At 44.6% G+C, this 16883-nt stretch overlaps 1 protein-coding gene across 2 annotated transcripts in view; it reads left to right on the plus strand.

The window, feature by feature from the left end:
* The first annotated feature begins 4163 nt into the window (after window positions 1-4163).
* Window positions 4164-16883, plus strand: part of NMT2 (N-myristoyltransferase 2) — a 56704-nt gene continuing 43984 nt past the window's right edge. For both annotated transcript variants that reach the window (XM_055429221.2, XM_088844062.1), the window contains exon 1: window positions 4164-4398. In XM_055429221.2, the coding sequence (XP_055285196.1) occupies window positions 4289-4398 (110 nt within the window). In that variant the 5' untranslated portion in view covers window positions 4164-4288. The remainder of the gene's footprint in view (window positions 4399-16883) is intronic.

Genomic DNA, 16883 nt, shown 5'->3' on the forward strand with positions numbered 1-16883 from the left:
TGCAGTGAATTTATCAATCTGCCTTCTGGTCAGTTAGTCACATCTTTCTTCTTTTAAAAAAATATTTGTTTATTTATTTTAGTTGGCTTCTTCGGGTCTTGGTCGTGATACTCAGGATCTTTCACTGTGGTGCACAGACTTTCTAGTTTGTAGCAGATGGGCTCAGTAGTTGTGGCACAAACAGCTTAGTTACTCCACAGCATGTGAGATCTTAGTTCCCTGACCAGGGATCAATCCCCCGACAAAACTCCCCAACATCTCATCCAAATCATAGCATCAACCTCAAAATTCAGGATCTTCTGGTTTGCAATACAGTGCAATATTATTCATACAGTAGAATATCATTCAGCCTTAGAAAGGAAGAAAATTCTGATACGTGTTACAACACAGATGAACCTTGAGGACATTTTGCTAAGGGAACTAAGCTGGTCACAAAAGGACCGCAAAATTCCATTTATACAAGGAATCTAGACTGGTCAAATTCACAGGGATAGAAAGTAGTCAGATTCATAGGTGGTTGCCAGGGGCTGGGGAGAGGGGTGAATAGGGAGATATTTAATGGTTATAGTAGCAGTTTTGCAAGATTTAAAAGTTCTGGAGATGGGCTTTCACAACAATGTCAATGTACTTAATGCTACTGAATTGTATACTTAGAAACAGTTAAGATGGTAAATTTTATGTTGCACATATTATAGCACAGTTTTTTAAAGCAAAAAGTTACAGCAGTTTAAATAAAACAAGACTAATTATACAACTATGATCTTACATCTATAATAAGAGATGAGTCAAGTAGGATAGGAAATTTCCAAGAGCCTCTTTTAACACACTAGTAACCGTTGTGCAGTAGTCTCTTCCCCCAAAGAAATCTTGGATCTGAGGTTCTAAGGCTACCATCTGGTTCCAATCCCCCAAACTCTGGGATTAAAATAGGGAAAAGAAGCCATAATTTTTAGAAATATAGTGAGTTTCTATGCATTGTTGTTGTTCAGTCACTCAGTCGTGTCAGACTCTTTGAGACCCCATGGACAGCAGTATGCCAGGCACACCGTTAAATCCTACTGTTTCTATGCATAACAATAGCATTTAAGAACGCCAGGGTCATCTGCAAACTCTATCCTGCTTCAAATGATTAATGATGACACACATTCGTATTATGTAATACCTCCATCCACTGCTGAAAAGTCACCTGTGCCAACTTCTTTGCATTCTGGGGAACACGTATTCCCTATTTATCATTGCTTTCCAGTGTTCAACTGGTTTTTGGTGCTCTCACTTTATTTCTCCAGAATTATTTGTTTTCTTACTCTTTTTGGAGAGGTTCTTAGGCGACATTTCTTGAGAATTCAGATAAATATGTGTCTCCTGAGTTTCCTTTGGTCTTTTTTTCATTGGAATATAATTGTTTCACAATGTTGTGTTAGTTTCTATTGCACAACAAAGTGAATCAGCTATATGTGCACGTATATCCCCTCCTTCTTGGACCTCCTCCCAACTCCCCCATTCTTCTAGGTCATCACAGAGCATTGAGCTGCACTCCCTATGCTACATAGCAGGTTCCCACTATTTTACACATGGTGTATATACATCAATCCTAATCTCCCATTTCAGCCCACCCTCCCCATCCTTGTCCACATGTCCATTCTCTACACCTGTGTCTCTTTTCCTGCCCCGCAAATAGGTTCATCTGTGCCATTTTTCTAGATTCCACATATATGCATCAATATACAATATTTTTGCCTTTCTGACTTACTTCACTCTGACAGGCTCTAGGTCCATCCACATCTCCACAAATGACCCAATTTTGTTCCTTTTTATGGCTGAGTGACTGTGAAGAAAGCTGATCGCCGAAGAATTGATGCTTTTGAACTGTGGTGTTGGAGAAGACTCTTGAGCGTCCCTTGGACTGCAAGGAGGTCCAACCAGTCCATTCTAAAGGAGGTCAGTCCTGGGTGTTCATTGGAAGGACTGATGCTAAAGCTGAAACTCTAATACTTTGGCCACCTCATGCGATGAGTTGACTCACTGGAAAAGACTCTGATGCTGGAAGGGATTGGGGGCAGGAGGAGACGGGGACGACAGAGAATGAGATGGCTGGATGGCATCACCGACTCTATGGACATGAGTTTGAGTGAACTCCGGGAGTTGGTGATGGACAGGGAGGCCTAGCGTGCTGTGATTCATGGGGTCGCAGAGTCGGACACAATTGAGCGACTGGACTGAACAGAACTAAATATTCCATTGTGTATATGCATGACATCTTTATCCATTCATCTGTTAATGGACATTTAGGTTGCTTCCGTGTCCTGTCTATTGTAAATAGGGCTGCAATGAATATTGGAGTAAATGTGTTTCTTTCCATTATGGTTTTCTCAGGATAAATGCCCAGCAGTGGGATTGCTAGGTCATATGGTAGTTCTGTTTTTAGCTTTTTAAGGAACCTCCATACTTTTGTCCATATGGCTGCATCAATTTACATTCCCATCAACAGTGCAAGAGGGTTCCCTTTTCTCCATACCCTCTCCAGCATTTATTGTTTGTAGAGGTTTTCTTTCTGACTGGTGTGAGGTAGTTTTGATTTGCATTTCTCTTTTTTAGAGAACCCTTCTAGTAGTTTATAGCAACTGATCTGATATGCTCTTGGTCAGGATTCTGCTGGTTACCCAACCAGGTTACCATTATCCAACCTTCATGTCCACAGGGAAGAACCAAAGGAAATTCACTGATCTATATTTGCCTAAAGTTTGAAGCCAGAGCTCACATGTGACTTCTGGTCTCAGAAATCGTTGCAATTGTGAAAGAAAGCCTGTATTTCCTTCGTGGTTTGGCCCCATTTTCCACTTCTTTCAGAACCTTTGCAGACTCAACCTCAGGCAGTCATGAAAGTCTGATGAACTTTGAAGTCGCTCTACAATTTTTGTTTTTAGGTACATCTATCATTCTAAGGGCATAGTCTTACTTGTGGGGAAAAAAATAGAAGTCACAAAATGCTCTCAATACCTTTTGCAAAAAAACAAAAAAAAGGGATCCACACCAAAAATTACAGGTAGCTTTTTAAAGTATCTTTCCCCGCACTGGGCATTTCTGCTAACTATCTTTCCACTGCCTTTGTAAAACCATGCAGGCTTCCCATAACCTAGTGGGACCCTGAACTCTGTCCATGAAAGGAGAACAAAGGGAAGGACCGGGGGTTTACAGAGTGCAACAACAAACAAGAGTTTGGACTTGCTGTGCCTTTTCTTTGGCAATCCATGGAGTGCCTCCTTACCCTCTTGCCTTCACCGGGAGAGACTCGGAACCATTTCAGCCCAGAAGGCCACCCACTTCTGCTTGGAGGTTTAGGTCATAACCATCACTTGAGGATGCCAGAATGGCGCCCCTGACACTCTTCAAGCCCCATTTCCCCCACGATGGCTGTTGTGGGCTAAGCGGTCCAGCAAAAAAAGGGGCAGCTCTACATTGTCCTCTGTCAAGAGTTTTAGGGCCGCGAGTCCGGTTGGAATGGGCAGGTGGGAAGGCTGGAAGCACTCTGTTTAGACTTTGACTTTAAAGTACACTGGACAGAGACGAATGAAATGAAATCTTTACAAAGATTTCAAATCTTTACAAAGATTACAAAGATTTCTTTACAAATCTTTACAAAATGAAACCTTTACAAAGACGTATGAAATGAAATCCCTTTACAAAGGGATGGGGTTTGGGTTCTGGAAATCAGTGGCCTGAGCACGGCCTACCCCTGAGTATGAATTTCCTGCAGAGTTGAAAGCTCTTCTTAACATGAACAGATGTAAAATCGCGTTGTCTATCCTTCAAAAACGAAGACTCAGGATTTGGGGTCAGCGGGTTGCGGCGTTCAGAAGACTGAGGCGTGTTCCAGGGCTACGCCCCTGCGCACAGTCCGTACCGCTGTCCCGCGCGCCCCCCACCCAGTACGGCGGGGGCGCGGGCACCGCCCCCAAACCGAGCCCAGAGGGGCTGGGCGGAGCGAGCCTGGGTGGGGCGGGGCGAGGCGGGACTGGGCGGGGCGGGGCGCGGCGAGGCGGGACGGAACGGGGCGGGGCGGGGCGGGACCGAACGAGGCGGGGCGGGGCGAGGCTGGACTGGGCGGGGCTGGGCGCGGCAGGGCGGGGCGAGGCGGGACGGAACGAAGGTGAGGCGGGGCAGAGTGGGCGGGCGCGCCGGGAGGAGACGGCGAGCTGCGCTAGAGGGAGCTTCTCCCGCTGCCGCCTTCGCCGCGCCCGCCCCCCGCGCTCGCGGCGTCGAGCGCCGCCTCCCAGCCCGCGCCGCCGAGATGGCGGAGGACAGCGAGTCCGCGGCCAGCCAGCAGAGCCTGGAGCTGGACGACCAGGACACGTGCGGGATCGATGGGGACAATGAGGAAGAGACGGAGCACGCCAAAGGGTAGGCGCGCCCGGACTCCGCGCGGACGCCGGCTCCGGGGCGGCTGGAGGTCCGGGGGTGCGGCTCGCGAGGGGAGCCGGCGGCGGGGGCGAGGCCGCGGGCGGGCCAAGGGGCGCCGGGACCAGCCACGCCGCTGTCACCCGCCGGCCTCGCGCGTCCGCATCCCAGCCGGCGTGTGGCTCGGTGGCACGGCGGGGAACGCGACGCCCTTCCCTTTGTGGCGGCCCGGCCGGTGGGAAGTGGTTCTCCTCTCTGCTCTCCTTGTCATCCTCCCCCGAAGTCCTCCCAGACCCTCCCACCCCTCCCCCAGCCGCCGCCACCCCCGGGAGAACGAGCCTCCGATGCCGGGGAGCAGTTTGAGATTTGCCCTTACTGGTTTCCGCGGCGCTGGCGGGGGAGCTGCGGAAAGTTGTGCTGCCCCGGCTGCCCTGCCCCGCGCGGACCCGGGCAGGGGGCGCCGGGGGTCCCGGTCGGGTTCCTGGGGTCGCGCAGGTCCGCCGCCGCCGCCGAGCGAGGCCGCATCTCTGGAGCGGTCCCGACCCAGATTTCAACTCAGTCTTGGGAGTCGCTCCCGCCGACCCGACCAGATCCTGTTTGCTGTTTGATGTCCAAAGACATGCGTTTTAACACCTGATCAGTTTTCTTCTTTCTTTCACTGGCTCCCATTCTCCCCTGCTGCAGACTTAATTCGCTCTCCTTTGGGGGGAAAAGATTGCTTCCGGTGAAGGGGGCTATTGAAGTTCTCTTTTTATAGATAGGGGGGTCATTTTAAATCCCAACTTGTGTTTACATTAATTACCCTTTTACCCTGTTGGATTCGAACTATGCTCTGGCGCCCAGCACTCATCCCTTTAGAAGTGAGATTTTTGCAAACCATGGTGACTGGCGAAGAAGTGGGTCAGCTTAAAAACATGATAGGGAGGCCTTAGTCACAGATGGCTTATTTATTCAGTTCATGGAGAGGATTCTTTAAATGATTGATGATTTAAAGTGTGGAGTATTTACATTCTATTTAACGTCTGCTTGGAGATTTATTTAAGACAAGAACTTTGAGTTTTAAAGTGTTATAAAATATTACAAGAGATCAAGAAAGAAAAGCTGACTAAATGTATCTTTCATCGGCATGAATATTTTTCAGTGGCAGCTGCAAGTACAGAATGTTAGACTTCTAGTCTGAATATTTTTTTAAAAGAGAGGAAGGGAAATTCTGCAGACATCTGAGCTCCAGTTCTGTTTATGCAGCGATAGAAATTTGTCTATGATAGATAGGTAAATATAGATATGTTATTGAAACAATGGCACTAGTGCCAGAAATGGGCACAGATGCAAATGTGTTGTTACCCACCCAAACTTTAGCACCTGTCTTTCTAGCAAGATCCTTAACAGTCTGTCTTCTCCGCTATAATGTCTATTTGTTGTTCTTCATCCTTTTGAAGGTTTGATTATGTACTTCTTTGCTTATATAGTCAAGAATGTCCCATGGTACAGAAAATTACTCACCTGTGTAGCGGTGATGGGGAAGCTGTCCCCAAGAACCTTGCAGGAGGCTGTGTATAGTTCCCACATTCACACCTAGAAGCATATCCATGCTTTCTTCCGAGGTTTTCAGTTTAGTGCATCCGCACATTAATTATACGTTAGCACAGCTACTCAAAATTAGAGCTGCTCAATGGACTGAAATATTTTACCCAAGAACAGATAACATGATTTAAGCTTCTAGAAGGAAGAAATTGTTGTAATGGGTTTATTGTAGTCTATTAAAATGTAAGGGGGGCTTCCCTGGTGGCTCAGAGGTTAAAGCATCTGCCTCCAATGCGGGAGACCCGGGTTCGATCCCTGGGTCGGGAAGATCCCCTGGAGAAGGAAACGGTAACCCACTCCAGTATTCTTGCCTGGAGAATCCCATGGACGGAGAAGCCTGGTAGGCTATAGTCCACGGGGTCGCAAAGAGTCGGACACGACTGAGCGACGGAACAGAACAGAACAGAAAATGTAAGGAGATTAGTAAAAATCCAAGTGGCTGTGCTAGTTGGACGACTTTTTTGGATTTGAATTCAGATGGCATGTGCCAAATTTGGGGGAGTAATTGTGTTTTATTTGGCTTGGGTACTGATGATATTGCTCAGTGGAAACCTAGATTTTTTTTTTCTTAAGTAGCTCAAGGTTATGAATGTTAAAATTTGAAAGACACCTCTTTTCTACACCTGGCCTCTTCGTTCTCCACCAGTTGAAATCAGGTGACAAATAATGAGGCTTTGAAGGAATGGATATTTTAAAGGTGAATGATCACTTTGAGGCCACTAGGTATGGGTCAGTACACAGAGCAGTCATTCACTAAATAGTACACTTGTGGTCTGAAAGAATTAATTTACATCTACTGTTGAGTACACATATTAAAACTAGAGCCTCAGGAGAAAAGTGTGCATGTGTGCTCAGTCTTGTCCAACTCTGTGCAACTTAATGGACTGTAGCCCACCAGGCTCCTCTGTCCATGGGATTTTCCAGGCAAGAATACTGGAGTGGGTTGCCATTTCTTCCGCCAGGGGATGTTCTGAAACCAGGGATCGAACCTGTGACTCCTGCATCGCAGGTGGATTCTTTTAAATTAGCATTTAAGTTGGCAGCAGAACCAAATCTCTCTCCTTGCTTTACCAACACTGACTTTCAAAGTGCATATTTCCTGGACAAATTGATGTGTCTCATCCGCTTTTCACCCAGAGAACTTTCCCCTCATTATTCACTGTGGTGAATAGTTACCAAGCATATTTACATAGGGAATAAAATAAGCATATATGACGATGTCTTTGTTGGCAGATAAGTGACTGAACCATCCCCTAGGGTAGACCTGAAATAGTTTTGGTATTTGAGGGTTATTCCCAGACGTTTTAAATATATTATTTTTCTTACAAAAATTAAAGATCTGGCATTTGGGAAAGTTTAAAACTTTGAAATTCTTTTAACAGAGACCCTAACCTCTCTTCTCTTTCCTCCAGTTTGCGGCGGGGGGCAGATATTGGAAGCTATTCTGTGCACCATGTCGTTAGTTCTGACTTTGTTGTTGATCTTCTCTTCAGTCAACTGTAGGGTCTGTGGGAAGATGCAGAAAATTACTAGAATTCTCAAGAGATTTTTCTTGTCATGGAAAACTTAAGGGACAATTCAAAACTGCTCTTTCTGAAATGTGATCTGTTATCCATTGCGCTAGTGGTAAAGAACCCGCCTGCCAATGCATGAGACATGAGAGGCACAGGTTTGATCCCTGGGTCGGGAAGATCCCCTGGAAGAAGGCATGGCAAGCCACTCTAGTATTCTTGCCTGGAAAATCCCATAGACAGAAGAACCTGGTGGGCTGCAGTCCGTGGAGTAGCAAAGAGTTGGACATCATCAAAGAGACTCAACACACACGTACATTAATACTGTAAATTTTTAAATGGAAAGGTGAGCTAACAACTTTTGTTCAAGCAACCTCCTGATTTGGGAAATAACATTTAAAATGATCAAAGTTTCCATCTGAAAGAGTGCTATCACTCTGGGGCTCAGAACAAACTTCTTGCAGGGCTTGGCCAAACTCTAGAATCTCTAAGTGTATTGGACACATGCTGTGCTATCTTGAAATTATCTATTAACCCAAGTGTACATGGTAGATATATATAAGTTAAAGTCAGTTACTGGGTTAACCCAGGGTTTGGAACCAAGTTCAAGAAAGAGATTGGTTGGTTGGTCTATGGTTACTCCCATTGAAAATACATTAATGACTTTTACTTACTGTAAGAGTAATATGCTTAATGCAAATACAAACAGTAAGATATATGGAGAATTAAAGCCGCTTAGTTATCTTACTTCTTAGAGATACCACTATTAACAGTGTAATTTATACTTATTTATAGTTATATACATATATATACACATATGTTTACATAAGTAAGATCATACGTTACATAGATGCTTTTGTTATTTTTTATTTTTCACTGACTCAGTCAGTGTTTATATATTTATGTGCATGTGTGCTCAGTCATGTCTGACTCTTTGTGACCCTATGTACTGTAACTCACCAGGCTCCTCTGTCTATGGGATTCTCTCCAAGCAAGAACACTGGAGTGGGTTGCCATGCCCTCCTCTAGGGGATCTTCCTGACCCAGGGATCGAATCCAAGTACTCTGTGTCTCCTGCATTGGCAGGTGGATTCTTTACCACTGAGCCACCTGGGTACCCCTTTATATATTTAAATGTGTGTGTAAATGTATATTTAACATAAATAGGATCATACTTTATATAGACTCATATTACCTTGTATTTTGCACTGGCTGTGAGTGTTGTCTGCTAGACTGTTCTGTTATGATGAAAATGTCTGATACAGAGATCACTGGCTACTTGAAATGTGACTAGTGTGACTGAGGCACTGAATTTTAAATTTTATGCCGTTTTAATTCGAAACTATTAGAATTTAATAGCCACATGTGGGTCGTGGCCAATGTGTTAGACAGCTCAGATCATATCCTGCCTTTGAATTTTGTAAGCTTTCTTGGTATTCAGAATACTTCCTCATTCTTTTCTGGTGTTTTACAGAATATGTCAAGTTTCCATACGTCCTTTATTTTTTTCTCCTCTAATGGTTTAGGAGCTCTATATCCTATTTTTAATCTTCTGGGAATTACCATTCAGTTTCTAACAAGGATGCTTTTTTCCTGTATTTCTCTATCAATGTAAAAAATTAACCAATGTCTAAAATATTCTACTACCAAACAAGACTAACTGTATAGGATATTTGGATTTCTCCTTCCTTTGCATATCCTAGGTTTTGTTGAAATAATCTGGGATTTTAATTCCATCTGGCTTCCTTTCTTTTTGCCCTTGTATTATATTAAAGCATTTTTCTTAACTATTGTGTTATATTCACATCGATAGTTTAAAAAAGTCTTAAACCGTCTTGACAGCTTTACTGTTTTCATTGCTAACCACTATTTCTTATAAACTGCACCCTCTCCTTTCTTCTTTGAGTATTTTCTCATTTAATTTTTATATTAGAGTGTGTGGATGATATATTTTCTAACCTCCTATATGTCTGAAGATGCTTTTTTTGCATGAACCAGAGTCTGGATGCAAGCATAATTCTGTGATAATCGTTTTTCTTCAAGCTCCGTAAACATTATTTTATTATCTTTTAGCATTTAGTGGAACAGATGTTTCTCTGCCTGTCTGCTTCTCTTTCTTTTATAGGCAACCATATTCTTTTTCTTTGTTTTGCCTTATTTTCAGTCTAGAAGCTGCTGGGATTTTTCTCCTCATTTTTCTAAAACCCAAGGGTTTCCGTATCATTTTACCTTCCAGGATCACTCTTTTCTTTAATATCTAACAAAATGGCTCAAGCTCAGACATATTCCTGGGGGTCTTGTGGCTACTGAGGTTTTCATGGTCCTCCAGCACGTCCTTGTTGCCTCTGTCTCCCCCATCACTAGCTCTGAATGCTTTGGGTCCTGTAGCATTTCTCCCTAGACTTTTTTTTTTTTTTACACAATGAGAACCAAAGATGGTATTTAATTGGAATGAGAAGAGAAAACAGATTATAAGTAAAAAAATCTGAGAAATACTACAAGTATAATTATATCCAGAGAAACATCATATTTTAAATTATAACTGTCTGACACATCTTTATAATACAATTTTATTTACATTTTGGCTGATTAGTTTCTGATTGCTTTTTTCATGTGAGATGATTCTGTAATATTTTCTTTGGAGGGGTTATGCAGATAATCTAATGTTTCTTTTAACATGGTTGATTAAAATTTGTTTGACAGTTCGATAGTTGGAATTCTTAAGTATTGTTGTTGTTGAGTAACTAAGTCGTGTCGCGACCCCATTGGCTGTAGCCCTCCAGTCTCCTCTGTCCATGGGATTCTCAGGCAAGAATACTAGAGTGGGTTGCCATTTTTTTCTCCACTCCCTAAACCTTTGACCCTGAGTGGAATACAGTTAGTTCTCTTTCCTCCCACCTCCCCCACCAAGAACCACTAAATATAGCATTAGATAAAGGTTTTGTGACTCTAGAGGGCAGGGTTTGACTGTTTGTTGTTCATTCGCTTAGTCGTGTCAGACTCTTTGTGACCCCATGGACTGCATCACACCAGGTTTCCCTGTCCTTCACCATCTCCTAGAGCTTGCTCAAACTCACGTCCATTGAATCGGTGATGCCATCCAACCATCTTGTCCTCTGTTGTCCCCTTCTTCTGCCTTCAATCTTTCCCAGCATCAGGGTCTTTCCAATGAATCAGGTTTGACTATAGCCTAAGGCAGAAAACAAGTTCAAATTCAATGTCAGACATAATGGTTCACCGAAGGGATTTAGTGGCATCCATTCCACCCCACCTCCAATAGGTCGCAGCCTCCCGCGGTGCCCCTCTGAGAGTGGTGTCTTAGTTCTCCCGCTTGGGCCTCTTCTCCAAGTTCGAAGTCCAGCTCCATCACCCTTTCTTTCATGACGCCTTCCCCAGTCATTGTAACTGAGGGTGACAGCCCCTGGCAAAGGCCCTGTGGCCCTTACCCAGTGCATCCTTCACCCAGTGCCTCTGCAGCCGTCACACCCCCACGCCCACCCCCCAGCCATCTTCTCAGGCAGACCCTTGTTTCACCGGAAGGAAGCTCTGGCTCACAGGTCCGTGACTTGTCGCAGGGCCACATGGTGCACTGTAGGCAGGAGAGCGGAACTTCCCCATTGAGGGAAGCTACGACGTTCCCGGGAGAGAGACGTGAGCGTCTGTGTCCTGTGCTACTGTTATTTCGGGACTTGACCCGCACAGCTCGACTTGTACTGTAACAAAAAGGAAATGGCAACCCACTCCAGTGTTCTTGCCTGGAGAACCCCAGGGAAGGGGGAGCCTGGTGGGCTGCCATCTATGGGGTCGCACAGAGTCGGACACGACTGAAGCGACTTAGCAGCAGGACTTCTGTATGTCACCCTTGACTTTGCAGGGACCTTTGTCTCTTTTAATTAGTAGTATGAGCATATGGTGCAAACTTCAAAAAGCACAAGAAGGGTATCCTGTGAGGAGGACTTATTCTGCCAGCCTTGAGTTTCCCTCCCCGTGAGCATCTTCTGATGCCAGTTCTTGACGTGTCCTCCTGGTGGCATCCTACACACGTACAAGGCTGTGGGGTGTGTGCATGTGTGCACGAGCGTGCTTATGTGGAACAGGTATTCACTACCAATGGCAGCATGCCCCTTCATTCCTGCACCTTGAATTGTCACTTAACAGTGTATCTTGGAAATCCATACACATATTTTTGTGAAAGTGAAAGCTGCTCAGTTGTGTCCAACTCTTTGCAACCTCATGGACTATACAGTCCTTGGAATTCTCCAGCTCAGAATAGTGGAGTGGGTAGCCTTTCCTTTCTCCAGGGGATCTTCCCAATCCAGGGATCAAACCCAGTTCTTCCGCATTGCAGGCAGATTCTTTACCAGCTGAGGCACCAGGGAAGCCCAAGAATACTGGAATGGGTAGCCTATCCCATCTCCAGTGGATCTTCCTGACCCAGGAATCAAGCTGGGGTCTCCTGCGTTGGACGCAGATGGATTCTTTACCAACTATCAGGGAAAGCTATTACATATCAAAACCCATAGACCAATCTCATTATTTCTTTATTTGGCTGCACTGATCTTAGCTCCCCAACAGAGGATTAAACCTGGGCCTTTGACAGTGAAATCGTCGAATCCTAACCAACCACTGAACTGCAAGGGAATTCCCTCAATCTCATTTTTCAAAAAAAATTTTTATTGCTTTATTTAGTTATTTTTAATTTTGGCTATGCTAGATCTTTGTTGCTGCATTGGCTTTTCTGTAGTTGTGGACGAGCAGGGGCTACTCTCTAGCTGCTTCTCATTGCAATGGCTTGCTTCTTTTTTTGTAGGGCATAGGCTCTAGGGTGAATGGGCTCAGTAGCTGTGACTTGGGCTCTAGAGCACAGGCTCAATACTTGTGGCCCAAGTATAGATCTTCCAGGATCAGGGATCGAACCTGTGTCTCCTGCTTTGGCAGGCGGATTCTTCACCACTGAGCCCACCAGCGAAACCCTGAACCTAATTTTTTGAAAGACTGTGTACCATCATTGCATGGATGTCCCATTACTCATTTAATCTGTCCCCTGTTCTTAGATCATGAGGCTGTTTTCAATCATTTGTGCTAATGAAACAACACTGAAACAAATATCCTTGGATGTATAGCACTTCTTCAAAATATTTCTTCATGAATAAAAGCCGTTCCCAATAACAAGTTTTAGGCAGGCAGTGTGGTGTGTGGAAATGAGTTTTAAATAAGGAATCAAAAAACTCCCCTTCAGTCAGATGTCGAAATAGAGGTCAATGAATCTCTCTGGGTATGAGTGTCTTGATTGAGAAATTGAAGCATTTGGCTCTCATAGGGTTTAACAAGTATGCACTTTGTCCTGAGCCCTGTCCCATCCCTCAGGTTTAAGAACCAGAGACCTTGCACCTCAGGTACTGTGAGGCCCCCAGAGCTCCTTGGATTAACCTTCTGTTTTTCACAGACCAAAGGTCGGGGGCAATATAAACAGTGGCAAAAGACAGACGCCTGTCCCTCCTGACTCCTGACTTGTCCCCACCTTTAAGCTGTCATCCTAGGCATTGCCAGCTGTTCCTTCTCTTTCAGACACGTTTTCTGAGCTCTGTGCTTTTTTACATTTGTTTTAAAACATTTATTGAAGCATAGTTGGTTTATAGTGTTGTGTTCGTTCCTGCTCTGTGACACAGTTATGCGTGTGTGTGTTTTTCACGTTCTTCTCCATTCTGGTTTGTCGCGGGGCATGAATATAGTCCCTGTGCTATAAGGTAGGATGTGGTTTTTTTAATCCATCCTCAGTGTACTAGTTTGCATCTGCTTTTGCTTTTTTTAAAAATGTCCTGTCTCTTTACTCTACCATCCCAAAGTGGGCCATGACCTCTGGCTCCCTTTTGGATCTGGGAGGTCCTGTCCTTTTATGTTTCAGAACTCTTAAGTTCACTTTTGTGAGTCCCGGGGAAGAAGGCCACCTGCACAGCCTCCACTCGGCCTCTGAACCTTGACCGCCCGCTGAAATCATGTTGTCTCTGCATCTCGTTTCTGGCCTTTGCACCTGGTCTCATGTCACAGACTCATCACTCAGCTCTTCTACTCGAGGTCAAGCAAGAGCAGAAATTGTTCCAGTGTTTCTACCTACCCCTTTGGAAGCATCAGTCCCTGGAATCCCTGCAGCCTAGATGCTATTACCTTCCTGCTGTTGGAGCCTCCTTGCCCCTCCTCACATATTTAACTGCCTGAGATGATGATTTTCCTTCCCCGCCAGGCACATCTTGTCCCTCGCTTCTGCATCAGATTTTTCTGGGAGTATGGCGGGGCAGTGGGAGCCTAATGTTTTGTTCCACGCTGTAACCATAAGGATTTCATCAAAACATAGAACATTCCTTTAATGAGAGAATTGGTTAGGTCCATGAGCATCATTGGAATTATTCAAAAGAGGAAGTATTATTAAAAATGAAAATTGGATCTAGCAAGAGAATTCAGAAATAGGAATATCATTTGAAAAGCACATCAAATTGTGAACTTTGCTGGCACATTAATCTTATTAAATTTAACAGTGGTAATGAAATATTGAAATGAATCACAGCCAGAAAAAAAATTTTTTTTGATTTGTTAATCATCTTCCTTCACTCTGAAAGATCCGGAAATGAGAAAAGTCATAGAAGTGGGAGCTACTGTGTAACTGTGTATGGGCTGATCTTCTATCATAAAAACATTTGTGAGCATGAGTGAGAAAGGCTGTAGGAAATAGTGTAGTTTTTCAGTGATCTGGATTATCTTGAAGTCTAGATCTACCAACACCCTTGATCCTTTTTGAAAAACTTGATTTTTCTACTTGTTTGGTTCACCATTTCATCTTGGAACAGTCTTAAGTGCAATGCAAGCAAATACACCTTTAAGAAATTTGTTTGTGGAATAACTGGACAGTTGATATTTAGTTTTTCAGTTATGTGTAATGATCTTAAAGATATACAAACAGTTTTTAGGAGCATTTAAAATATTTCTTCCTTCATTCTGATCTTGGATAATCTTCAAAGAAGTCTTACTTCACAAACTAAACTTCACACTGGACTGTTTCTGGCCAGTGCATATTGATAGAATTTTATGATGAGTTAGCAGGAGACTCAAGTTCGATCCCTGGGTAGGGAAGTTCCCCTGGAGGAGGAAATGGCAACCCATGCCAGTATTCTTGCCTGTGAAATTCCATGGACAGAAGAGCCTGGCAGGCTACATTCCATGGGGTCGCAGAGAGTTGGATACGACTGAGCATGTTTCCACAGCCTTATTAGGACTGGGTTTTTGTTTGTTTAATTATTTTTTTTATTGAAGGATAATTGCTTTACAGAATTTTGTTGTTTTCTGTCAAACCTCAACATGAAAGAATTGGATTTTTATGGGAAGCAAACCTCAAACGTGTTGGATAATAATGAAATAATCATGAAAAAAGAAGGCTAATGAGATAGAACCTGTTTTCCCACATTTAGATTATGGTAAAAGCCGAAAGAACTGGAAACTTGGGAACAGCCCAATATCTAAAAGGGGGAATTGGTTAGCAAACTGTAGACCAGGAACTAGCAAAGGGAATCGTCCAGGGTCCTACTCTAGCTGGGCCAGGATCGCCCAGGGCTTATTGGTGAGCCACTGCTGGAGACCACGAAACACTGGGATTGTTGGCTGGTCCCACTGTGGCCGCTGCCCCATGCTTCAGCCTCAGTAGCTGTCTCCTTGGCTCCTCACTGTGAGTTTCTGCTCCTCACTGGTCACAGAATTCTAGGGTAGCTTTGAGCTTGGAGCTCTCCAGGGTCTTCTCTGTGACTTTCTGCTTTGACCAGAGACGATGTGGTTCTAAAGAACCTTGGGGAAGGAAGTTGCTGAGCTAGGGATGAAGCTCCCTAATTGATGAGGTGGCTGAAATCCTGTTGAAGGTCATGCTGTGATGAAGGCAGGTGCTGAGAGCGGCAAGGTTGGCTTCTTGCTCTGGACTGTGCATCACACTTGGGGAGGAAGCAGAAGAAGTCGTGGCTGGAATCGCACAGATTGGCTGCTGAGAAAACAGCATCATTCAGGACTTCCTTGTCAGTCCAGTGATTAAGGCTCTGTGCTCTCAATGCAGGGGCAGGGGTTCGATTTCTGATTGGGGAATATCCCACATAATGAATGGTGTGGGCAAAAACAAACAAAAAACCAGACTCACTCATGGCCCTTCTATTGAGAGAACCTGAACTGTCAATAAAATCAGTTCTGAGTGGGGCAGCCACGTGATCAGCCTGTCTCAGATGGGTGCCCTGATGGAGTATGGGAACAGCCTGTGGCCAGTACTCTGGAGAGTTTGAGTTGACCTCAGCCCAACTCCCCTGCAGCTGGGGCTGTGAGTTTTCTTCCATCAACTGGGCACTGTGATGCTCCTTGAGTGACCCCTATATTTTTCTTAAACTGTGCCAAAATCACCTCATATATATATTCTCACTACCCTCTACTGAGAGGGTAGTGCATTTCCCTCTCAGTAAAGTGACTTGAGATCCCAAACAACACATCCACACCTATACACAAACACACACAGATCTGTTCCGTTCCGTTCCGTTCCGTCGCTCAGTCGTGTCCGACTCTTTGCGACCCCGTGGACTGTAGCCTACCAGGCTTCTCCGTCCATGGGATTCTCCAGGCAAGAATACTGGAGTGGGTTACCGTTTCCTTCTCCAGGGGATCTTCCCGACCCAGGGATCGAACCCGGGTCTCCCGCATTGGAGGCAGACGCTTTAACCTCTGAGCCACCAGGGAAGCACACACAGATCTGTTACTATTCAATAAAAGACCACCCATTTAATTTTTTAAAAATGTTCACAAAAGAAGAGGGCATTCCGCAAAGAAGACCTCGAGATTGCCCAAAGAAGACCTCGAGATTGCCAGGAAATATCTAAACAGATACTCAGCCAGTGGCAGTGCATAAATAGGACATGATATAGCATAGTAATTAACTGGATCCTGGAGTCTGAGTGACTGATTTGAGTCCTTGGCTCTGCTGCTGATTAGCTGTGATGTTCAGCAAGGTACTTAACTTCTACATATTGTGGTTTCCTCTTCTGTAAATTGGGAGTAACTAGAGTCAGAGGACTTAACCTCACAGAGTTGTTGTGATAGTTTACACAGTAGATATATGTAAGGTGCTTGCCCCGTGAGTGCACTAAAGTGTTAATTGTTCTGCCGACAACCATGATGGTGATGAGAATGGTGGTATGATGCTGGTGATTATGATGTTGACTGTAGTGATGGTGGTTATGGTGGTATTGCTGGTGGTGGTGATGGTGGTGGATATGGCGATGTTGGTGGTAGTGATGACAGTGTTGATTGTGGTGTTAGTGCTGATGGTTGATGTTGCTGGGGTGATGTTGATTGTGGTGTTGATGGTGTTGATGGTGG

Source organism: Moschus berezovskii, chromosome 15 (assembly GCF_049115385.1).
Source record: "Moschus berezovskii isolate FMDL1 chromosome 15, NW_MosBer_1.0, whole genome shotgun sequence".
Lineage (NCBI taxonomy): Eukaryota > Metazoa > Chordata > Mammalia > Artiodactyla > Moschidae > Moschus > Moschus berezovskii.